Source organism: Camelus ferus, chromosome 13, assembly GCF_009834535.1.
Source record: "Camelus ferus isolate YT-003-E chromosome 13, BCGSAC_Cfer_1.0, whole genome shotgun sequence".
NCBI classification, from domain to species: Eukaryota; Metazoa; Chordata; class Mammalia; order Artiodactyla; family Camelidae; genus Camelus; species Camelus ferus.
The window spans coordinates 22,503,831-22,524,617 of record NC_045708.1 but is presented as its reverse complement, the minus strand read 5'-3'; the positions used below and the strand labels follow the sequence as shown (position 1 = coordinate 22,524,617).

General features: G+C 52.5%; 2 protein-coding genes across 6 annotated transcripts; both read right to left on the bottom strand.

The window, feature by feature from the left end:
* Window positions 1-18: 18 nt before the first annotated feature.
* On the bottom strand, window positions 19-4,104 carry CCDC28B (coiled-coil domain containing 28B). 4 transcript variants are annotated; one of them, XM_006176229.3, is made up of 6 exons: window positions 4,024-4,104; window positions 2,614-2,801; window positions 1,319-1,485; window positions 1,015-1,205; window positions 775-797; window positions 19-185 (listed from the first exon to the last, which is right to left on the bottom strand). In XM_006176229.3, the coding sequence occupies exons 2-6, from the start codon at window positions 2,775-2,777 to the stop codon at window positions 131-133; spliced, it is 600 nt and encodes a 199-aa protein (XP_006176291.1). In that variant the 5' UTR covers window positions 2,778-2,801; window positions 4,024-4,104; the 3' UTR covers window positions 19-130. The 4 variants fall into 4 exon arrangements, with proteins under 4 accessions (XP_006176291.1, XP_014407416.1, XP_014407417.1 ...); XM_014551930.2 differs by having other exon boundaries at window positions 1,015-1,485; XM_014551931.2 differs by having other exon boundaries at window positions 1,015-1,485; window positions 2,614-2,821; window positions 4,024-4,097.
* A 2,392-nt stretch (window positions 4,105-6,496) lies between these two features.
* TXLNA (taxilin alpha) lies at window positions 6,497-20,013 on the bottom strand. 2 transcript variants are annotated; one of them, XM_032495794.1, is made up of 11 exons: window positions 19,860-20,013; window positions 19,128-19,337; window positions 18,143-18,481; window positions 16,661-16,752; window positions 15,837-16,007; window positions 13,768-13,962; window positions 11,931-12,050; window positions 11,642-11,716; window positions 11,041-11,133; window positions 10,530-10,625; window positions 6,497-9,802 (listed from the first exon to the last, which is right to left on the bottom strand). In XM_032495794.1, the coding sequence occupies exons 2-11, from the start codon at window positions 19,303-19,305 to the stop codon at window positions 9,476-9,478; spliced, it is 1,686 nt and encodes a 561-aa protein (XP_032351685.1). In that variant the 5' UTR covers window positions 19,306-19,337; window positions 19,860-20,013; the 3' UTR covers window positions 6,497-9,475. The 2 variants fall into 2 exon arrangements, with proteins under 2 accessions (XP_032351685.1, XP_032351686.1); XM_032495795.1 differs by having other exon boundaries at window positions 19,831-19,968.
* Window positions 20,014-20,787: the final 774 nt, after the last annotated feature.

The following is a 20,787-nucleotide window of genomic DNA, read 5'->3' as shown; positions in this document are numbered from 1 at the left end:
GGGAGGACACGGAGTCGCTTTCTTTCTTTCTGGTTTAATTCCATCCATTACCCCCCTCCCCCATAGCACCTGGGGGGCCGCGGAACACACAGTCGAGTCCGTAAAAAGTCACAGTTTGAAGGGAATGAGCCTACACAGCTGACGGCTCCTCAGGCTCGGCGTTCTCGGCCAGGTGCAGCTTCTGTCTGTGCCAGTCAAGGATTGTGACGCTTTGGACCGCGGTCCTTCCAGCCCTATTTTCCCAACCTGTACAGGTCTAATTTCCCCAATTGTGCAAAGGGGCGGGGGCCTGGGACTCCCGAGTGGTCCATGGTATGGAGTTGCAGTTCTTGCCTGCCCTTTTGTGCTAGGTGGCTTACCCACTACGCTTTTGGTGTAGATCATGAAGGTGTGTGCATTTGCACAACTTCCGACTAGGACTAGATACGGAGATAATCTAAGTCAGTACAAATAATTGTTCAGTGCTGAAAGAGTAGGAAGACATTAGACGAGTTTTGCCATGGATGGGTACTTGAAAAGATATTGATAAGTAGGTAAAATATATCCCCTGCAACCACCTTTCTCCTAATATTTGGAGAATTCTTTCTGCAGCCCTCTACCTGAGTGGGGGCAGCTTGTGGCTAATTTTGACTCAGTAGGACTGAAAGAGGTGAGAATGTTGGTTATATGTAAATATTCCCGGATGGTGATGGGACGGTGGAAGCTAATTTTTTCTCTGGGAGGCGTGCACACACGTACACAAATACACATTGTCAGGTTCCCTGGAAAGGATACATAGAATTACTAAGATCTTCCAGCTGTCAACAGAAAGAGAAAGGGAGGTTTCTGTCAGAAGGGGCACCAGGCCAACTCCAGATGCTGTAGGTTTCATCTTATGGTAGGGGTTGAGAGGCCCAGAGCTTTTGGCTCCATGCACCCCCATCTTTTCACCCAGGGGCCAGGAATGGTCTTAGAAGCATTTACCTCCCCCACCCCTGGTGCCCCTAGGAACTGAAGCATCCAGCCCTGACCCACATTGCTAAGTAGCTGGTCCAAGTTGCGGTCAGCCATCGTCTTCTTCTGCTCCTCAGGCAGCCCCTCGGTGACCCCATCCTCTTCCTCCTCCTCCTCCTCTTCCCCACACACGTCCAAGCTGAAGTGCAGCCGGGCCAGCTTCTCCTGCATCTCCCGGACGTGCTCCAACTGCTCAAAGGAGCATTCCTTCCCTGGACAGCACCTGTTAGCTCTGGGAGCGAGCTTGGGACCCTGGACCCAGCCAAGCCTCGGAGACCACCCATATTCACCCACATGCCCTCTAAGCGCTGCCCCCAGGACTCACCGAAGGCCTGCAGTCGGCCTGAGTGGAAATCATTGAGCAAGTTCAGCAGCCCCCCCTCCATCTCATAGACATCGGTCACCTCAGTCAGGAACGAGTGCTGCAGGGGGGTGCCTGCAGGGCCGCCCCCACCTCCGGCCAGCACTGGGCGGCATTTCTCCTTTCCTGCCCTGGGTGGGTGGGCATGGCCATGGTCACAGGGTAGGGGCAGGGCAGTCAGGTACCCCCGGTACCATCTGTCTATGCACTAATTCATCCTTCTATCCACTCATCAACATAAGTGGATGTTTGTTCTTCTGGCCCTGTCCTGGCCACTGGGATGGGTAAAGGGAAGGGAGTGGGTGCGGAGGGGTGAGGGTAAGAGGTCAAAGAAGTCTTTTTCTGCCAATGATGCAATCAGAGCCATGCCTAGAACAGGGCTCCTGAGTTCCTGTCTGAGCCCTTCACTCATTCCTCCTGCGACCCTGGGTGAATCACTTGTCCTCACTGGGCCTCAGTGAATTTGGGGACAGTAATCCCTTATTGCCATGAGAGCCATCTTATCTCTCCCCAAAATATCTTTCTGCCTCTCGTCTATGTTTTTTTTGAATTTTCCATTGCCTTCAGGATAGCACTGAATGACCATCCCAGCCTGCCTGCCACCCCCCGGCCTCTCCTGCCCCAGCCCTGAGCTTCTGACACCCCATTCTGGCAGCCCCAAACATGCCTTGCAGGCAGCTGGTGTGCAAAGGCACAGAGAAACAAAGTGATTGATCGGAGAAAGAACACGTGTTTAGTGGGAAACAAACACAGACATATTATAAGGTAGAAGGCAAATTTTCAATCATTAAAAAAATTAAGCAGAGAATTCAAGTTGTACACCTGAGTACCCCCTCATCATTTCCTGCCTCATGACACTCCAGGACCACCAAAGCGCCTGCAGTTCCCAGAGCCTTCCAGGCAATATTTTTCTTCCATACTTCTGCCAGGCAAGCCCCTCAGCTCGGAACATTCTCCCTCTCCAGGGTGCCAACACCCTTCTCTGACTCTCACTTCCTGGAAGTGTGGCTTACTCCTGCTCTAAGGTGTATCATCACATTGTGTGATCCCAGTGACCGATCTGGACTTTCCCCCACACTCTTGAGAGTAGGGACCAGGTCTGAGTTCTCAGGGGTCAGCCAGGGTGAGGGGAGCCCCAGGGAAAGCCTTGATAATTGCTTAGTAACTATAGGCTAAGGCCCCCTTTACCTTCCTCCCCATAGGGCTCAGTCCAGATTTGGGGTCCCTCCCTCCTTACCCTGCTTCCCTTCTGTACCCACCTCTTGAATTTGGCCCGCTGCTTTGGGGATGGCAGATGAGGGAGTCCCAGGGCCAAGGAGCCGCTGTGGCTGGTGGGCACTGGGACCCTGCGTAGTGTGCTGGGGGGCTGGGCTGGCTGGCTCAGGCAGGGCTTGGGACTCCTTTTCTTCTTCTTGTCCTCCATTGGGTGCTGGCTAGGCCTCAGGCCCTGGGAGGGAGGCAGTCCCACTGAAATAGTAAGGGCTAAAGCCGTCCTTTCCCTGGAAACTCCTGAGAGCTGCAAAGGACAGCCCTGAGACCTAATTGCCCCCTCATCTGTCCAGGATGGCGAAGGTCAGTTATCAGCACCGACTCCTGAGGTCATGGATGTGTATCTGAAGGACCTTCTGTGGCCCACCCCAGGTTCCCTGCCCAACCCTGCCCTCAAGCCTTAGCCTGGAAGGGCTGGACCAGACATTGTTTTCCTGCTGCAGCTGCTCCTGGGGTTTCCTGTCCCTGTAGCTGAGGGGGTGGAGCTGGCAGAGGAAACGTAGGGGGAGACAGGGTGGATATGAGCTGGCAGGAGCCCTGCTGAGGATTAGGGTTGTCTTAATTAGCCTCCGTTCTATTTATTAACTGCCTGGACAGACGCTGACAAACCCTGTCGGCATGGGAGGCAACCAAAGTGTGGATGGGGCACCTGGGAAGACCCCAGTGTCAAGCAGTAACCCCCAGAGGATGGGCAGCAGGGCCAGAAGCCGTGGCATGCGGGCAGGGCTCAGTGTGGATTCCACGCACTTCAACACCGGCATCCCTCCTTTTCCATCCCACCCCCAGTGGCAAACACCAGGCGACTCCTAGAAGTTCTCTGGGACAGACTTCCAGCCGTTTGGCCCTCTCCAGTCAGGAAGTTCCTGCTAGGCTTCTGCTGCAGCCAGAGTGGGCTGGGTGGTCGGGCAGCGGGCGGCCTGGGCCTGCAATAAAGGCTGAGCCCGAGGCTGGCACCGCTCGGCCGGCCGGCCGCCCGGCCCCGCCCCCTCAGCCTCAGGTCTCCGCCCACCGCATCTAATTCTGAGAGCCCTTTACGGGGTTTCCCCAAGCTGCTCACTCCCTGCAGCCACCACCAAGCCCGACTCTGCACTCTGGGATGGAGGTGGCGCTGGAGGCATAAGCATTTAAATTGGCACGAGGCTGGCTGGCAGTGAGGGGGTGTGGTTGAAAGTAGGTAAGAGCGCTTCAAATCCCTCTCCCAGTAGCAGCTTGGTCCAATTAGGAACTCGATAGAAAAATTGGATCAGGCCAGGAATGGCTGGGGGCGATCTGGGATCTGTTTCCCACGATCAGTCTCCAAAGCCAAATAGATAGCTCAGTTCAGGAGCCAGGATCCAAAATGGAACTTCAGACCCTCGTTATTCCGCCCCCCGCCCCCACTGCCGAAGGGGGAAACTGACCTGGAGGTTTGGGATCAGGAGTGATGCTTCTGTGCAGGTTCCCTTCGCCCTCAGCACTCTCCAACTAGGGAGCCGAATGGGTGGAAGCTGAGCTTGCGGAGATAATTTGCATTTAAAGAGAAAGTGACCTTTTTTTTTTTAACAGCGGGATGGAGTAAGATGGGAGGAGTATCCCCACGTTTATTAAGCTGTCCCTCTCACTCGACTTTACTGCCCCACCTGAAGTAAGGTGACCACGTTGGTTGTGTGATGGCTATCTAAAACTTTTTATTTTCCTATTAGTTTTGGAGAGAAGCTACCTTACAAAATGGTGGCAGCTTTGTCAGAAGTGGAGGGGAGGAGGAAGAGGGGGAGAGAGAATGAATGAATCCATATATATGTCATATAAGACGCACAAGAAGCAGCAGCAGGAAGAAACTGCAAGAGAAGAAAAACACCTTTCAAGTGAGTCCAGGTCCCCTATTAAGCATTTTATGTACATTAACAGAAGGGAGATACCATTTTACTGAAAGGAAACAATAGTCTTTTGAGAGCAATACCACTCTCCCCACAACACCCAGACACTTTTCCTGGTAGGCAGTAAGGGCTGTATTCAGCCACTCATGAAATGAGGCGATCAAGCCTAACCTCTCCCCACCCCCAGGCCTAGGGACACGTGTGGTGAGCATCAGGTCAGAGGGAAACCAGTTGGATTGACACCAGCCCCCAGGAGGGAAACCTGAGTGCTCCATGGAGGCTGAGCTAGGGCTGGTGGTGCTGCTGGCAGTGGATGGGGGGCAGATCAATGGGGCAGCTATTAAGACCTGGCAAAGGCTCCCCGCTCAGGTCCCTAGAGAAGCATCTGATGCAACAGGAGATGGGCTTATCCTTTGGCCAGGCTGCCCTGCAGTCTCAAGTAACTGCCCTGGGGCCAGTGCAAAGCCACCTCACCTACCTTTCCCCTCCCACTGGGCAGGAGCAGCTTCCTGGGGCCTCACTGAACTCTGGAGGGATGGACACTATTTCCAAAGGCTCTTGAACAGGGATCTTGCCCAGATGCTTCCAACACCTAGACAGCTCCAGAAGGGGAGACATTAATTTAGGACTTCAATAACCAGGGGTTGGAGGGAGGGGTCTGCATAGGTAGGCAAAGGGGACAACTGAATGTCCCTCTCCTCCCCTCCCAGAGCTGCTAGAGAGTGGCACAAAGGCTCTCCTAGGAAAGTGGCAGAGAGAGGTCATTCTCAGCACTACAGCAGAATTCTCAGAGCTTGTTCTGAAGCTCCAAGAATTATGGCTGTCTCCCTAGACCCCCTCCAAAGATCTCTGACTGGAGCCAATCAATGTGGCCAGCACAGAAAAATATCAACCCATTAGGACTCTGATCAAAAGGGGCAGGGGTTTTGTGGAGATTGTCACAGCTAGTGTGGACACATCTGCCTATGGAGGCCTGGAGGGAAGGGCACTTTAGTTGTCTCTGTCATTTTGGAGGCATTCATATATATTCCTTTGCGTCAGACCAGTCCAGTCCCGGGAGAGAGCAGGGTGCTGGGTGAGGCTGCCAGTAGAATGTCTGCCCTAAATTTAGGAGTCTCAACTTTTACACCTAGGCTTGGGGTGGGTGAACAGGAGTGTGTAAGAAATCAGTCCATTCTTTTTTTTTTTTTAAAACCAGCCCATTCTTAAGAACTGGGTGCAGGATGTGGTCTTGTCATGGAATGCACAAAATCAAAGGAACCTGGAAGGGCCTGTGTATTCCCTTGGGAGGGCCAGTGCCCAAGGGATGCTATCCATAGCAGACAGCCCAAATAGCAGTGGTGCAGTGTCCACTCATCTTGATTTGGGCCCCAACTGGCCTATGTTCAGCTCTCTGGTCTTGCCTTTTGCCTTCCTCGTGGACTTAACGAATTTCTTATTTTAACAACTTCAGTGGTTCCCCTCTACCCCACTCCCCACCCGTGGATCTAGCCCCAGTTCCTTAACCTGGCACACAGGCTCCTGGTCATTTGGTCTCTGATATATCTCCTTCCACCACTCTCCTGAGCAGCTGCATTGCTAGGTGAACCACGTCCTTAATGTTGTCAAACTTCTACTTGCCCTTTGGGTCCTAAGGCTATTCCAGGATCTACCCCTATCACCTTGCTGAAAGGGACAGGACCTCTTCTATGCTCCCATAGCACAAGTAACCTCTCTGTATCTAAAAGCACCTTTTCCCTCAATAGCCTGTGAGTCCTCAGAAGGCAGGGACAATCTTTGATTGAAAGAAGTCATATATATATGATGAGCATCACGCCAACTTTGCTGAGGGCTCCACTCAGGCAGCTTGGGTGAGCTGGCTAGCATTCCGTACCTGCGGTTACTGCTGGAAGGCAGACCACTCTGGAAGGTGCAAGATACCAGGACAGAGCCAGAGACTCTGGAGCAGATCTGGACATACCAGTGATGGCTGGACGGATCCAGAAGCACCAAATGACCACGAAGATCAGGAGAGAAATAAGTAAGGCAACAGACTCTTTATTTAATGTGGTTTTAAAATACATCAAAATCAAGTCCCTGGCTGTTGTAAATACCAAAAGGAGACAAAGAAGCTGTCAGCACAGCTTCAAACAAATCTGGGTGGCCAGGCTGGGCCATAAGGAAAGCAGTTACAGGGACAAAAGGCAGCACCCCTCCCCCAGGCAGGTACCAGGCTGTCCCTGGGGTGACTGCCTCTGTGCTGTGCTAGGTGGGAGGGCTGGAGCAGCAGCTGGAGAACCAACTCAGCAGGCTTCAGCCCTCCCCTAGAGACGCCAGAGCAGCTCCGCTGGCCTTTCCGTCAGCCCTCAGCAGGGCCACCAGGATGGGGGTGGTGGAGGGGGAATAACCATCTTTAAAGACGTTAACATTCTATTACAGAAAGTGCCTGAGCTCAGCCCATGGTCCAAAAACCTCATGGAAAACAAATCTTAAAAAGTGCTGCTGACACCTCTCAGAACCTGGTGTGCATGAAGCTCTCAGCTGGACAAGACCCTGAACACAAATTACCGTCAGCAGAGCCTCACCTGCCGTGGTCCCCTGGAGGAAAAGCTAGCAATCTAAGAATGCAACACAGCTCTTGGTCCTAAATCTGAGGTCACGTGCATGAGACCCGCCCCAGTGACTTAGGAACCGGCCTTCATTCTTGGAGAGACACCTCCCCTTTATCTGGCCCAGGATTCTGGCTGGTGTAGGCAGCACCCCGGCACCTGGGCTGACTTTGGAAAGCAGAGCAAGCAGAGCAGCTGTAGTGACTGGTAAGATTTGGTCAATGGAGAGGAAGAGGAAGAGGAAGAGGAAGAGGGTCCCCATGTGTTGCCTGGCCTGGAGGCCTAGAGACCACTCGCCGCAGCTGAGAGCAAAGGTTCCACCCCGCACAGCTGGGGCCACCTTGCTCACTGGACTTGGTTCCTGAGAACTGCTATGCTACTCAGCTGTGATTTCCCACACCTCGCTGGGCTCCAACAGCCTCCCCCTCCCCAACACTATGAGCTTTAAGAGGTAGCTGAACTGAGGCAGGCAATCACGTGGGCCATTGCAGGCCTTCCTGCTCTCTTTGAAGGGGGCAAGCAGAAACTTCTTAGCACAGCAAACCCTGTATGGGGTTGGCAGCTCTCATGCACCTCAGCAGAGCAGTATCTCAGCCAGGAATGGCAAATTAGGTCTCAACATGTGTACTGGCTGCTGGGCAAATCTTGAGAAATGAGGATATGCTAGGGACTTAGCAGGAAATCCTCTGAAGCAAAGTAGGGGTACCTACCATGGGGGGAGAGGGGCAATGGCGTGCTATTCATTTGCCATCTCTGATCTAAGTCCTAACATAACTCAGAAGTACCTAATACTGTTCATGAACCTAATTATCTGAGGGATTTAAGTTAAGGGCTGAAAAAGTGGGCTATTTGTGGAAGATGAAGGGACCTGTAAGATAATGAATTAACCTGAAAGAAATACAACAAAAAGCAAAAAACATAACCATCCAATCCATCTTAGTCTGTGGTTCTCTCAGCTACACCAAAGCTGAGGCCCCACTAGAGACGGGCTTACAGTACCCCAAACTCAGCACAGCCCTGCTTCCTGACCCAACTTATTCTGCTGTTCCAAAAAATTGTTCTGTACAAAGACGAACTAATGTGCCAGCAAGTCTGCAACCAGCAGAAGCTTCAGGGTATAGGGTACCATGTATGAGGGACGGAGATGGGGCTGGGGGGAGAAAAAAAATTACACAAATATCTGCAGCCATTCTGTGGATTTCTGGGGCTCTGTCAATGGTGAGTCTCACTCTTATCCATCAGCTGTCAGACAAGAGCTGGGGGCCCCCATACAGGAAGTGGGATGTCAAGGCAGACAGGGCTCAAAGATGGCACACTGGAGGTGGGGGTGGAGGAAGCAAAACAGACTCAGAAAGCCAAGGAGGCAGCTGGATCTGGGGCCCAGCAACAGCTGCATGGAGACAGCAGTGATGGCGTCAGCAGTGGCCTCCCAGGATCGAAACCATAGGTGAGCTTGTGGCAAAAGCCATCAGAAGCCCTTTTCTTCCTCTCACTATAAACCATCTGATTCCTTCAAGCTGTCAGTACCAGCACGGCAAAGCTGCCAGTTGGGGTGGTGGGGGCACTGGAGGCCAGGAACCCAGGCACCACTGCTATAGCACCCCTTCCTCAGAAGATCCTCAATACAAACACTGCCACATGTGGAAAACAAAAACAAAACAAGAACAAAGGAAACAAAACAAAACCCCAAAACCTTCAGAATCCTTTGGGTGATCTCTTGTCAATCATTTGTGCAGGCTACAGAGGCACCTGTGAATGATAAGGCTACTGCGAAGCATCGTTGGCCTGGTCCTGGCACTACCAGAGGGCAGGGGAAGCGGTGCCTGAGGGGCTCCCTACCAGCACGTCATCCCACACAGAACATTCTCCAGGTCCCTTGTCCTAGGCAGGGAAGCAGTTCGATCGCCGGTGGCTCTAAGTTGCCCTGTCAACGCCCTGCCTGGCCACCTCTTTTCCGGGTCAGAAGCCAAGGAGCTTCCAGGAGAGCTGGGAGAGCCAGAGCTGCCCATGTCCCGCTAACAGGAGAAACACAGTCAAGGCCTGGACGTGTCACCTGTCACAGGAGGGAGGGGCTGAGCCTCAAATAGGGCAGGGAAATGCTCATGCTCAAGTCACTCGTCCTGCCGGCTCACTGTGACTACAGCTCCGTGTAAAGACTCCTCAGCTCACAGAAGAGCCACTGACTTCATCTGGACACACCCCCACCTCTGATGCAAGCCCATTTTACACGTTCAGATATAAATGTATGAGGCCTTGAGCATATGCCTTATGTACGTAAAACTGACCCACAAAATCTGAAACCGCAGAGTCAGATGCCAGCCAGGTCAGAGCACCCTGGGCCTCAGCGGTGGGAGCCTCGCACGGGCTAGGCTGGCCCGGGCTGCTCGCCCCTTCCCAGCACGGGCTCCCTAGGCGGTGGTGGAGGCGGGCTCCGGGGGCCCCATTTGGCCTGACGCTTCCATGTTTGGTGCTCCAGGGCAGCAAGGTACTTCTGTGGCCCTTGGGGAGCTGGGTGCTTGGACCCTGGGACCCTCGCCACCCTGTTCCTTGGAGGCATCGGCAGCCTCTGGCCTTCGCTCAGGGCCACCATCAGGGAGCAGGCCCCGGCCTCCGGCACTCAGGTCCTGCACCCTCTTGTTCAGGTCGTTGCGCTCCGTCTGCAGCGCCCGGCACAGCTTCTCCAGCCGCTGGATTTTCACCTGCAGGCCCTCCAGCTCTTTGTCCCGGAGTGTTTTCTGGGGAGAGAAATGGGGCCTTCAGTGCCATGTCACTCAATCCCCACCCGGCACTGCCACTTGGTAGAAACATTCACACTCTGACAATGCTAAGGACAGAGCAGAGTCCCCACTGTTTACTTGAAAGCTGGCCCCTTTTGAGTAAACAGCCCTGGTTTATGCTGTCATATGAGACCTGGCTGTCAGCTGGGGGTATTGTGGTGCAGAGAAGGGACATGGCTGGGAGACAATGGATTCCTCAGTTTATCTACCAGGTGGCCTTGGTGAAGTGCTGGCTTTTGAGCATATCCCCTAATCTCTTCAACGGGAGTAGGAACATCACCCTCACAGAGCTCAGGAGAGCTCAGTGAACTGGCACATCTTAACATTCAGCAGGGTCTAGCATGCAGCAGCTGCTCCAGCAATTAGTTATTTCTCCTCCTACATCTGAAGCCACAAAATCAAATTATCTGGGTATAAGCTATGTGCATCACTGGCATCCCTTTTTTTGGCTCCTTTCTTCCCTTCTCTGATTTGCTCTCTTTGCTTCCACTACAGACCTATCACCAAGCTCACCACCTCCCTCGGGGAGACAGCAGACAGTGTCTTTGGCCTTGGACAGACATGCATGGGAACCCAGCTCCACCTCGTGCGAGCTGCATCGCTTCTTGGTGGGACGTACAGGAAAGGGCCCAGTACTCAGCAGCCGCACACCCCTGGCCCCAGCCGCAGATGGCACTCAGCCCACCTCCTCGGCCATCTCAAGCAGGGCCTTGTTGCTGCTCTCCCACCGGGACCGGTACATGGTGGTTTCTTTCTCCAGCTTCTTGATCTTCTTTGTCATCTGGGTTATGTGACACACAGAGGGACATGGTCAGGGGGGCAGGCTGCCTGTGCATCTGTGTCTCCGAGGTGGGGAACAGTCCCAAGGGGGCAAGGTATCACAGGGCGCGGTCAGTGTCGTCTGTGCCACCCCCAGATGTCTCAAATGAAATGCCACCAATAAAACAGGCAACAAGACTGCGCCCTCTTCAGGACAGCCTGGAGGGCACACCCACCACTGATACTTCCTTGAGAGGGAAGAAAGGCTGTGACTCCTCCTTATGGCCCACCCCTGCTATCCACCACACTGTCACTGTCAACAGCTCCTGTGAGGCACCCCCCCAGGGATGGCAGCTTCCAGGAGGCAGGCCCAGTGTTCAACTCTGAATGAAGCCATTCGTGCCCCGGCAGCCACACCCAGTCTGGAGCACCATTACCTTTTCCATCTCCTGTTTGAATGTGGTGAACACCTCACTGCTTTTGGAAAGAGTGTTCTGGAACTCTTCAAACTTCTCCGTGTACAGGGCAAGCTGGGTGAGAGAGAAGCCCATAAGTAAGACTGGGCTTCTCGGGAGGGCAGCTCCGGTTGGCACACTCAGACCCGCCTTTGGCCCTCTGACCCAACCATTCTATTGAGATACCATTTTTCTTTAAATAGAAACTATGTATTTGGAAGGCTATAGTCCAAAATGTTAAGCCCAAAAAGTAGGATTTGGGGGGACTTGTATTTTGTCTTTATGTTTGTTTTCAAACTTTTCTTCCAGAATGAAGTCTAATTTATGTAATTAAAATCACCCGTTCTGCCCCCAACTACTAAAAAGCAGCACAACACTTCTGACTAGAAACGAAGTCCTTCGAGCTCACCTAGCCACCTGGTCACCACCACACAGGTGCTGGGCGGGTCCAGAGAGAACAAAGGCTCAGCAAGGTCACACAGGAGTCAAGGTGGTCCTAGAATGAGGGTTCCAGTTCCCTCCCCCCAGGGTGGGGCTCAGTGCAGAGACCGTGGAGGCACAAGGGCAGGACACACAGTCTCACCTGCTGCTTCAGGTGGGTCTCCTGCTGCTTCATCAGCTCGCACATCCTCTGTGACTCCACAGCCTCTTTGAGGAGCTATTTCCGAGACAGGACCCCAGATCCCATCAGAAGCCCCTGGGGGCTGTTTGGCTTTTTTAAGCTACACGCACCATAACCCACTGAGGCCTCCTGCTCTCAGACTGGTGCCTGATCTGGCCAGGCAGCTCCTGTATATAAACCTGACTATGAGCTGAGCCAGAACCCAACCCACCTCCTCCCAGACCCCCCACTCCCGGGGCCTGAGCCTCACAAAATCCTTCTCCCGCTGGTGCCTCTCCTCTGCCTCCTTCAGCATCTCCTGGGCCTGCTGGAGCTTGGCATCCACCAGCTGCTGCTGCAGGTCCTTGTGTTTGAAGACTTTGTCGATATGCTGCAGGAAAGCATGGTGGGAGGGGTCTGGTGTTGGGCGCTCCCTTTCTCGGGGAGGCCCAGTGGCTGCAGAGATGCCCCATCTGCAGACCAGGGCACACTGCCCAGCCTCCCACCTCACACCGACATGCTAAACACCCACATATACCACAGGACATGGGCCCCAAGTTCCTGGAAGGTCTGCTTCCCACCCTCACCTTCTGTCTCTCCCACTGAGTCAGTCTGGGGTGAGCAGAGGGGTTGTAAGGAAGAGATCAGCTCCCAGGAAGCCAAGTAATAAACACACTCAAACCTCTAGCCCCAGAAAAGATTATTACAAAAGTGACAACCTTCACTTTTGTAGCCCAACTCCCTTGTAAATGGGAAGAAAGGGCAAAAGGACACCTCTACCAACACAACAGCTGAGGTCAGTTGGCAGAGACCTGCCACATCTATATTTGAAGATGAGACATGCAGCCCGAGGGATGGCTGTCCTGACTGCCCAAGGAGCCCTGGGAAGCGGGACCAGGTGAGAAAGCTGTGATGGACTCAAATGCTATTTCAAAGTTCAAAAAACAAATGAAATCAGGGAGGTGGGGAACTGAATGTAGTTTTTGGATGTGGGAAGACAAGGTGGCTGAGACAGGTCTCGTCTGGGACATGATGAATTTCAGTCACCTGTGATCTAAGGTCCAGAGGCTCAGGGGGGCAGGACAAGAGTGACTGAATCTGACTGGGGACAGGGAGCACCTCCACCTCTACAGGCAGTACTGGGGGGAAGGAGAGGGAAGAGGAAGAGGGCCCTCAGCTTCTCGAAGCAGGTGCCTCACTCTGATGTCAGGAAAATTCCATGTCTCTCAGTGCCAAGGGACAAGAACCAAACCAACTCCTCTTAAATCAGCCTTGTTCCCAGACGTCAAAGCACAGGAAAAGAAGGGGTAGGTCAGGGGAGGCCCATTCTGGCCCCCCACACACGGGACCGAGCCCAAGAGGACAGGGTCTTGCCCATCCCACCCACCACCACACCCCAGGGCCTGGGAAGGGGCCTCGACCAGCCTTGTAAGGTAGCTGCCAATCACCTTTTTCATGACAAAGAAACAGAAACCCAGAACAGCCAAGTTAATGGTGTGTGGGGACCCAAAGGGAGGGATTTGAGTGCCTGGGGCGGCAGACAACACCAGCCAAGGCAGTGACACCCTGCCCTTGCAGGTGGCCGGGGCAGCAGAGCAGCAAGAAAACAGCCCTTAGAGTCAATCACTGATGACAGTTCCAGCTCCTACCCTGTGATTTCAAATTCTAAAAAACTCTGAGAACTGAAATTGTCATAAGAAGGCAGAATAATCTGGCCTGTACCATTGCAAGGTTAATTATAAACCTAGGTGAGTATACTCAGAAGTTTAATTGCATAAGGATTAACGTGTCTGATTTGGGGTTGCTGCCAAAAGGTCCTGCTGGGGGTGCTACATAACACACACTGCGTGAACATAACTCCAGTCTAAAACTAGGACAGTTCTAATTTCAAGAGACACCTGGCCCCACCATTTAGGATGAGGCACTGTGGACCTGTGGCTTTCTCTTCTCCGGACCCAAGATCCTCATCTATACGAGAATGTATGGCATCACTCCCCTCCCGAGGAAAGAGTGAGTGAGTGAATGGGATGAAGCCTGCAAAGTGTCCCCGGCCTTCCCCGCCCCCTCCCCCACATCCTCACCCCGCCACCCCGCTGCAGACCCCTCACCTCCTCCCGCAGCTCGTACTGCTCAATCAGCTTCTTGAGCCGCTCAGCCAGCTCCATGTTCTCCTGGCGCAGCTTAGAATTGCGCTCATTGTGCTGTTCCATCTGCAGCTGAATGTCATTCAGCGTCACCTGGAAGTGCGAGGTCACCTCCTTGCGTTTCTCCTCCTCCTCCCTGGCCCGCTGCACGCCTTCCTCCTGGGCAGAGAAGGCAGCCCCGGCGCCATCATGCACTGCTCCCTGGCCAGCCCCACAGGACTCCCCCACTAGCCCAGGGATGGTCTCTCCCAACAGCCTTCCCTGCTCTCAAAGTGAGGAGTAGCCAGGCTCCAAGATGTCACCCAATGGGGCTCCAACAAACCCCTCTGTATATCAGGTGACATCAAGTGAGGCTCTCTAGAAAAACGCAGGCATACGTCTAAGCACCTTTCTAAAGAAATCTGGATCTCCTGAAGTCTACTCTTCCAGACCTCAGAATAGATTTGGAAGACCTAATAGTCTCAGTTTAATGTGCATTCAACTCTGCCTCTCCCTCTCTCCCGACCAACTAGTTAAAATTCAGTAATACCCAGGGTTGCACAGAATTAGGCACTCAGACACTTGTTGGTGAGAAGGTAAGCTGACAAAACCTATTAAAATTTAAAATCTTCATACTCTTTGACTCAGACATTTCACTTCTGAGATTTATCCTATGGATAAATACGTAATTAGCGAGGGGTATATATAACAAGAGTTTTCAGTGTAGCTCTATACATGTAATAGTGAAAAATTGGAAACAATCTAACAGTACATTAACTAGGGCACTGATCAAATGCAGTACACCCATGCAACGACGCTGTTAGAAAGAATGTGATAGTCCTATATAAACTGATGGGGAAAGATAAGGCATTGAGTAAACTGAGAAAATGTAACAGGATATGAAACAATACATGTATAATAATGTATTATATTGTTTAAAAAACCATACGTAAGGTATTACATGTAGACAGGGAAGTTAAAAAGCTGTACTTAAACTTACACATAAGTAGGTTTACTTCCCAGTGGTTTCTGCTGGGACTGAGGTTGAGGAGGATGGGCAACTATCACCTTTCATTTGTGAGACTCGACCTGTCACCTTTGAGTCCCTTACATCACATTTACATTAAATTTGTAACGTTTAAAAGATAAACTAAGTGTGGGGGTTGTTCTATGCATTAAAAGACGCACTCCTGGATTCTGCCCAGTAGATACCAGTAGTAACATCCCCCCGCCCAAAACAAGTTGTGACAACCAAAAATATCTCCAGACATTGCCAAATATTCCATGGGGGGCATGACTGCCCTCAGTTATCAACTGCTGTAGAGGTCACAATTCTGCTTTGTATCACCAGAGACTAGTTTTGCCTGTTTTGGGACTTAGCGGTAGGCTAGTACTGTACACACTGTTTAAATTCTGGCTTCTTTAGCCCAACGTCTGTCTATCAGATTCATTCACATTGTTGCATGTATCATAGTTGATTCTCTTTTACTGTTCTGTAGGTATTCCTTCTTATGCACATACCACAATTTGTTTCTCTATTCTTTTGCTGATGGAGATTCGGATTTTTTTCTACTTTTTGGATATTATGAATAGAATTACTTTGAACATTACTGTGAAGAAAAAAAAGATAAACTAAAATTGAGCAAAACAAGCTGCAAAATACCTGATATTTACGGATGCAAATTTTATAAGAAATATAAAGGATGTGCATACACAGTGAGCAGGCTTCAACCAGATGACCCCTCCCCCCATCCACCCACAGGAGAAGCAGAACGAGAAAGGCCCCAGCACTCTGGACTGACCATGCTCCGGGAGAGGAGCTGCCTGTCCTTGTGATGCCAACTCCCCCAGGGACAGCTATGGAATGGGAAAATCTGAAGCCCTGCCCCGGTCCCTTTACCTCACCTAGTACAAGTCCACGTCAAGTGGTTACCAGTAACTCTCTGTACAGTACAACATCACGGGTGAAATTACTTCTGTGCTGAAGGCCCGTGCTGCTTTCTAAGAGGAAAGCCCACCGAAGACGAGCAAGGCTGGGGAAACAGGCGGCCCACCTTGAGGGAGCGGTTGTGGCGCTGCAGCTCGCGGCACAGGCTCTCCAGCTTGCTTCGAGCCAGGACGGCCTTGCTGTGCTCGCCACGCAGGTGGTCCTTCTCCTGCACCAGCTGGCTCTGCTTCTTCTGCAGGAGCTTCATCTGCTTCTGGGAGTTCCGGTGCTCCTCCAGCTGGGGACGGGGATGGGGATGGGGAGGGCAGGTAAGGGCCCTGCAGGGGGCTCTCCCCACGGGGACCCAGGGTCTCCTCAGCTGACCTGAGTCCAGCCACCACAGCTGAGGCAGGACACTGTGCAGGGGCTTCACACACTCCCCCTAGTAGCCCCAAGGGCTCCATCTCAAGGACCCGTTAGCAGACACTCAGGACAAGCAGAGGTGTGTAGCCAGCAGATCCCAGTTTCTCTCCCAGCTCTGACTCCAGAGACCAAGCTCATGAGACTCCCAGAGGGTGACATTCCTCCAACTCTAGGGACACTTGTGTCCTCAGAAGAGCCCACCTGCTACCCCTCTTTGTCCTCAACAGACCCCCTCACTCACTCTCGCTGCTCCAAGACTTTTCCACTGTTCACCATCTCTCTCCTCAACATGATTCCTAGCATCAAACTGGCCTTTTCATTTTGTCGACAGATAATCCTTTTTGCTCCCTGGCCTCACAGTCCTTCACCTCCTGCTCGGAACCTGTCCTCTCCCAGCTTATCTCCCTTCCCATGAGCCTATTCAGTGCTAAACAGGACAAATACAATTTGACTTAAAGCAATCAAAAATGTTCTCATGGCCTGCCAACCTTCTGAGGCAGGGAGGGAGAGAGAAGGAGGAGAACTGACCAGTTCAGCATACTTCTTGCACAGAGCCGCAAGCTTCTCCTCTGGGGTACTCAGTGTGTTCAGGGTCTGCATCAGCAATGTGATCTCCTTTCCTGCAAAGCACAGGGAGCAAAGGCATGCACCCCCTTCTCTGGGGGTCCCCTTCAGGCCCCTGAAGCAGCCCTCCCCGGACAGTCTGTGTGTTTCATGGGGGCTGGGGCCAACTCAGTTCTACCTGTCACTGAGCCCCAGGACTGCCCCCAGTGCCCATCACAGAGGACATGCTCAATAAATACTTCTTAAACCAATGACTGAGTCTCTGTGAAATCTGCTTGGTGAGCACCAGGAGCGGGAGAAAGAAACTACCTGCTCAACCAACAGGTGAAAGAAAGGTGCCCCACCTGTGAATTCAGTGCTACTGTTTCAATGCAAGGAAGGCCCTTCTGAAGGAGGAAGGATGCGAAAAGGAATGGGTCTCCTTCAGAACACTGCACTCTCGTCAACAGAGACAGCCAACAGTGAAGTTTAAAATGAATATCCCCCAAAACAAATAAATAAATAAAATAAAATGACTATACCTTCCAGTGTTTGATCCTAAGATTAAAATAATCAAAGGAACCTTCTTTAAATTAGTATGACAGGTAGGGAGTGGGGGAGGAAGGACTAAGACGTGGGTATAATATCACCTAACTTTGATTCAACATCCAAACCCTCAACCCCCACCCAAGTGACTCCTCCGCTGCCTGTCCCTGAGTCAAAGAGAGGGCCATCGTATATAGCACTGCACCAGGCTCCTGAAGGAGGCGCTGACAGATCAATGCAGATGCTGCAAACCACTGGCACATAGGCCAAATACAACCCACAGATGGGTTTTGTTTGGCTCCTAGTGTATCAGTTGCCAACAGTTAAAAATCTAGAGATTTCACATAATAACTCTAGAGTTCTGGCTTTAAAAAAAAAAAGGAAAAAAAAAAGATTGTTTCACTTAGCTGTAGTTTTACATGCTATCCACTTGCTGGTACCAGGTGGTAGTCAACCCTTTGGGTCAAGTAGGCATTTTCTTGGTCCTCATGGGCCCTCTGTCTAGCTTGGCTAGCTTGAGTTTTCAACCCTGGTCTAGTCCAATTCTCTTACTGTGTAGAGAAGTAACAACTAAAGACCAGAGAGGAGAAAGGTCTTGCCTAAGGTTATACAGCAAGTTAGAAATGGTGCTGGCTGGCACAGGACTGCCCACTCAGGCCTCCTGCTTTCCATCTTCTCAAAGAGAGCAGGTTGGACTTCAGTTCCCACTTGCTCCCAAAGCCAGAAGCCCTTGCACAGTGAACAACCTGCACACCTCTATGCTATGGCCCCATAGCCCCGGCTTTGATTAAACTACATAATTTGACTCACTGTTCTGGAAGCAGGGTTTCCTCTGAATCGTGGCAGAGCAGGCTAGCCCAGGAATGTCAGGTCCAAACTCCCTCCCCTCACCAGCCTCCCAAGTAGCTGCCCTCTGCTCACCCAGACCCTTGGATTTCTTCTTCTCCTGCGGCCTTCGGTGGTCCCGGTCTACGACCTCGTCATTGGCCCGGATCTCATCTGTGCCTGGCTCCCCCTTGGAGGTCTCCTTCTCACCATTGACTACCGGCGTCTCTGGCTCAGGCTCCCCATTCCTCGAAGCATAGGTGCGGGACTTCTCTGCATCTTCGGGTTCAGCAGGCTCACCCTGTGCCCCCTCCTCGCCTGGGCCCCCCTGATTGTTGTCCACACAGTATGTACTGAGGATGTCTTCCAACTGGCGGCTCAGCTCCTCAGAGACATCACGGAGGGCCCCAGACTGAGAGGTTTTGGCCTGTGCTCCTAGAGCAGGAGCGAAGGAGGGGTTGAGAGAGAAATTAAGGTGGTTATGCTATTGGTTGGGATTTTTCAGGCCCAAATTTACTAATTTGGGTTAAATGTTGCCTAAGTTCTTTAAGCCTCAGTTTATTTACCCATAAAACAATGTAACTATTTATCACTACTGCCCAACCATGTTTGTTGTGGGAATATAAAAAATCAAGTAAGTATAAAACTTTCAACACATAGGTGTGGCATCATGTAGCAGGAATTCGACGTCTAGTCCATCCCCTGCTCCTCCCCACAAATGTCACCTCTTGCTATTTAAAAAGTTCCAGAAATGCCTTAAATATGAACAGCAGTTATCCACTGGTGAATGAGGGGCTTCTAACCTGGATTTGCCAGTTGGGTGTCTCATCTGACTGCCAACCTGAATTAAACCCGTCTAAGCCGTCTCTCAACAGAGTTCTGTCCCTGTCCTTAGTGTGGGTGGCTCTGTCAACTACTCAGCACACGGTGGGAACTGCACAGATTCAGCCGTGTCCTCCTCTCACTCTACATTTCCTCCTTTCTGGGTAAACAGTGGCCTTGGCCTCTAACTCCAGAAGCTAGACTGGCGCACCGCAAACTCCTCCTCCCGACCGCCTGGAAAAGCAGAGCTGGCACACACCCTCAGCCTTCCCTGGAGCCTGGCTGGTGGAACCTTCAGCTTCTGTCGCAGGAGCCGACTGGCTGGGCCGCCCCTGGGCTCCCTCTGGTCCTGCTTCCGGTTGCCCCGGGGTGTTTTTGGGGTTGGGAGCGTTGCCTGATTGCTTGGCAGCCCCATTCTTTTTGTCTTGGTTCTTCATTGCGGTTTGCAATGTTAGGTAAGGGGCAGATCCTATAGAAACAAACACACTTGCTATTTTCCAGACTTTAAAATTCTTCGCACCCTGGATCAGAAATCCCAATGCCAAGGGCGCACAGCTTCACATCGGCCGGCCTTCCCCGGAGGGAGCCAGCGGCTCTCCCTATCTCTGGTCGGTCAGGGGACTCTAGTGTGCCCAGCAGCGGGAGAGGAGAGGCCTCCTTTTTCCCGAAGCCACTTCCCGGAACAACACGGCCCCTTCACCAGAGGCCATGAGCGGGATAGGCTCAGGGTCGGGGACTGACGTGGCGGGACACTCAATTCCCGGTACCTCCCCGCCCCCCAGGCCCCACGTGGGCCCTCCCTCCCGCGCGCGCAGCCACCCACTCCCCGCGCGCCCTCCAGCCGCGCCCGCGCGCGCCGCCCGCGCATGCGCACAGATCTCAGCCCTGCCCCCCGGCCCGAGCCCTCGCGCGGATTCCCCGCACCCGCCGAAAGTGTACGGGCCCACAGACCCGCTGCTTGCCTCATGCCTCTAGCCGCCGCAGTACGTACCCGACCGCCGACGTCCCGACGGCTTCGCCCGCTCTGGCTTCGCACCGGAAGCCCTGGGTAACTGCTGCCGGCAGAGCCGCCTGCTTGCGCCGCGGCCAATCAATAGCCGGCGCTCGCGCGGGGCTTGCTGGGAAAGATGAAGCAAAGGCGGCCTCCGAGGCGGGGAAGTTGGGAAGGCGGGGGAGGGAAAGGACTACACGTCCCTCCATGCATCCCGGCTGACCCCGACTCCCAAGATGCAACAGGGCTTTGGTCCTCAGAGCCGCAGACCCAGGAGTTCCGAAAGGAGCCAGTCATTCTGCACAGATACGTCAACGTCGTTTCTGTCACGCAGAAGCTGTGATTCAGATCCCACAGCCTTGCATGCCTGGCTGCTTTTTAGTGCACGCTGCCACCACCCCTTTCCTCCTGCTGTGAACATATACGACTCTAGGAACTCTGAGAACAAGGGACGAAATACTGATACACACATCAGGAGACCTGTATTCCAGTCCTATCTTCGTTACTAATTTGCCGTGTTATCCGGCATTCCTTTCTCTCCCAGGTCCTCAATTTCCGTATTCAAAAAGAAACTTTTAATTACAGTAGTTCTTTGAAACCTTGCTTTCCCGGTATCCACTGGTTTAATCCTCATAACTACTCAAGATAAATATTATGCTACTTGTTATTCCCAGTTTACAGCTGAGGACTGTAAGACAAAGGTTAGATAACTTGTCCAAGGCCATACCTCTATGGACTGATGAGAGCATATTCAAAGCTAGGAAGTCTGGCACCCATCTCTACTCGACTGCCCTTCCTCTCAGAAGAAATAACCACCATGGCACGCTTGCACTGAGGATGAGTCAAAGTAACTTGTGAAAGGAGTTATTTTTCCATTTCCATTACCAGCTTGAGTCCTTCTTTGGAAGGTGCTGGAGGAAGCCCTGCA

Bases quoted from the DNA above. Each gene is read 5' to 3' on its own strand.
- CCDC28B (XM_014551930.2), bottom strand. From the start codon at position 2,777: ATGGAGGACAAGAAGAAGAAAAGGAGTCCCAAGCCCTGCCTGAGCCAG. The intron at 798-1,014 runs GTGGGTCAGGGC...TTCTGTTGACAG, and splicing joins TGGACCAGCTACTTAGCAAT to CTGGAAGATCTTAGTAATTC. The intron at 186-774 runs GTATCCTTTCCA...TGACTGGCACAG, and splicing joins GAAGATCTTAGTAATTCTAT to ACAGAAGCTGCACCTGGCCG.
- TXLNA (XM_032495794.1), bottom strand. From the start codon at position 19,305: ATGAAGAACCAAGACAAAAAGAATGGGGCTGCCAAGCAATCAGGCAAC. The intron at 11,134-11,641 runs GTGAGACTGTGT...TCTCTCACCCAG, and splicing joins AGACCCACCTGAAGCAGCAG to CTTGCCCTGTACACGGAGAA. The intron at 9,803-10,529 runs GTGGGCTGAGTG...TTCTCTCCCCAG, and splicing joins TGCTTGAGATGGCCGAGGAG to AAAACACTCCGGGACAAAGA.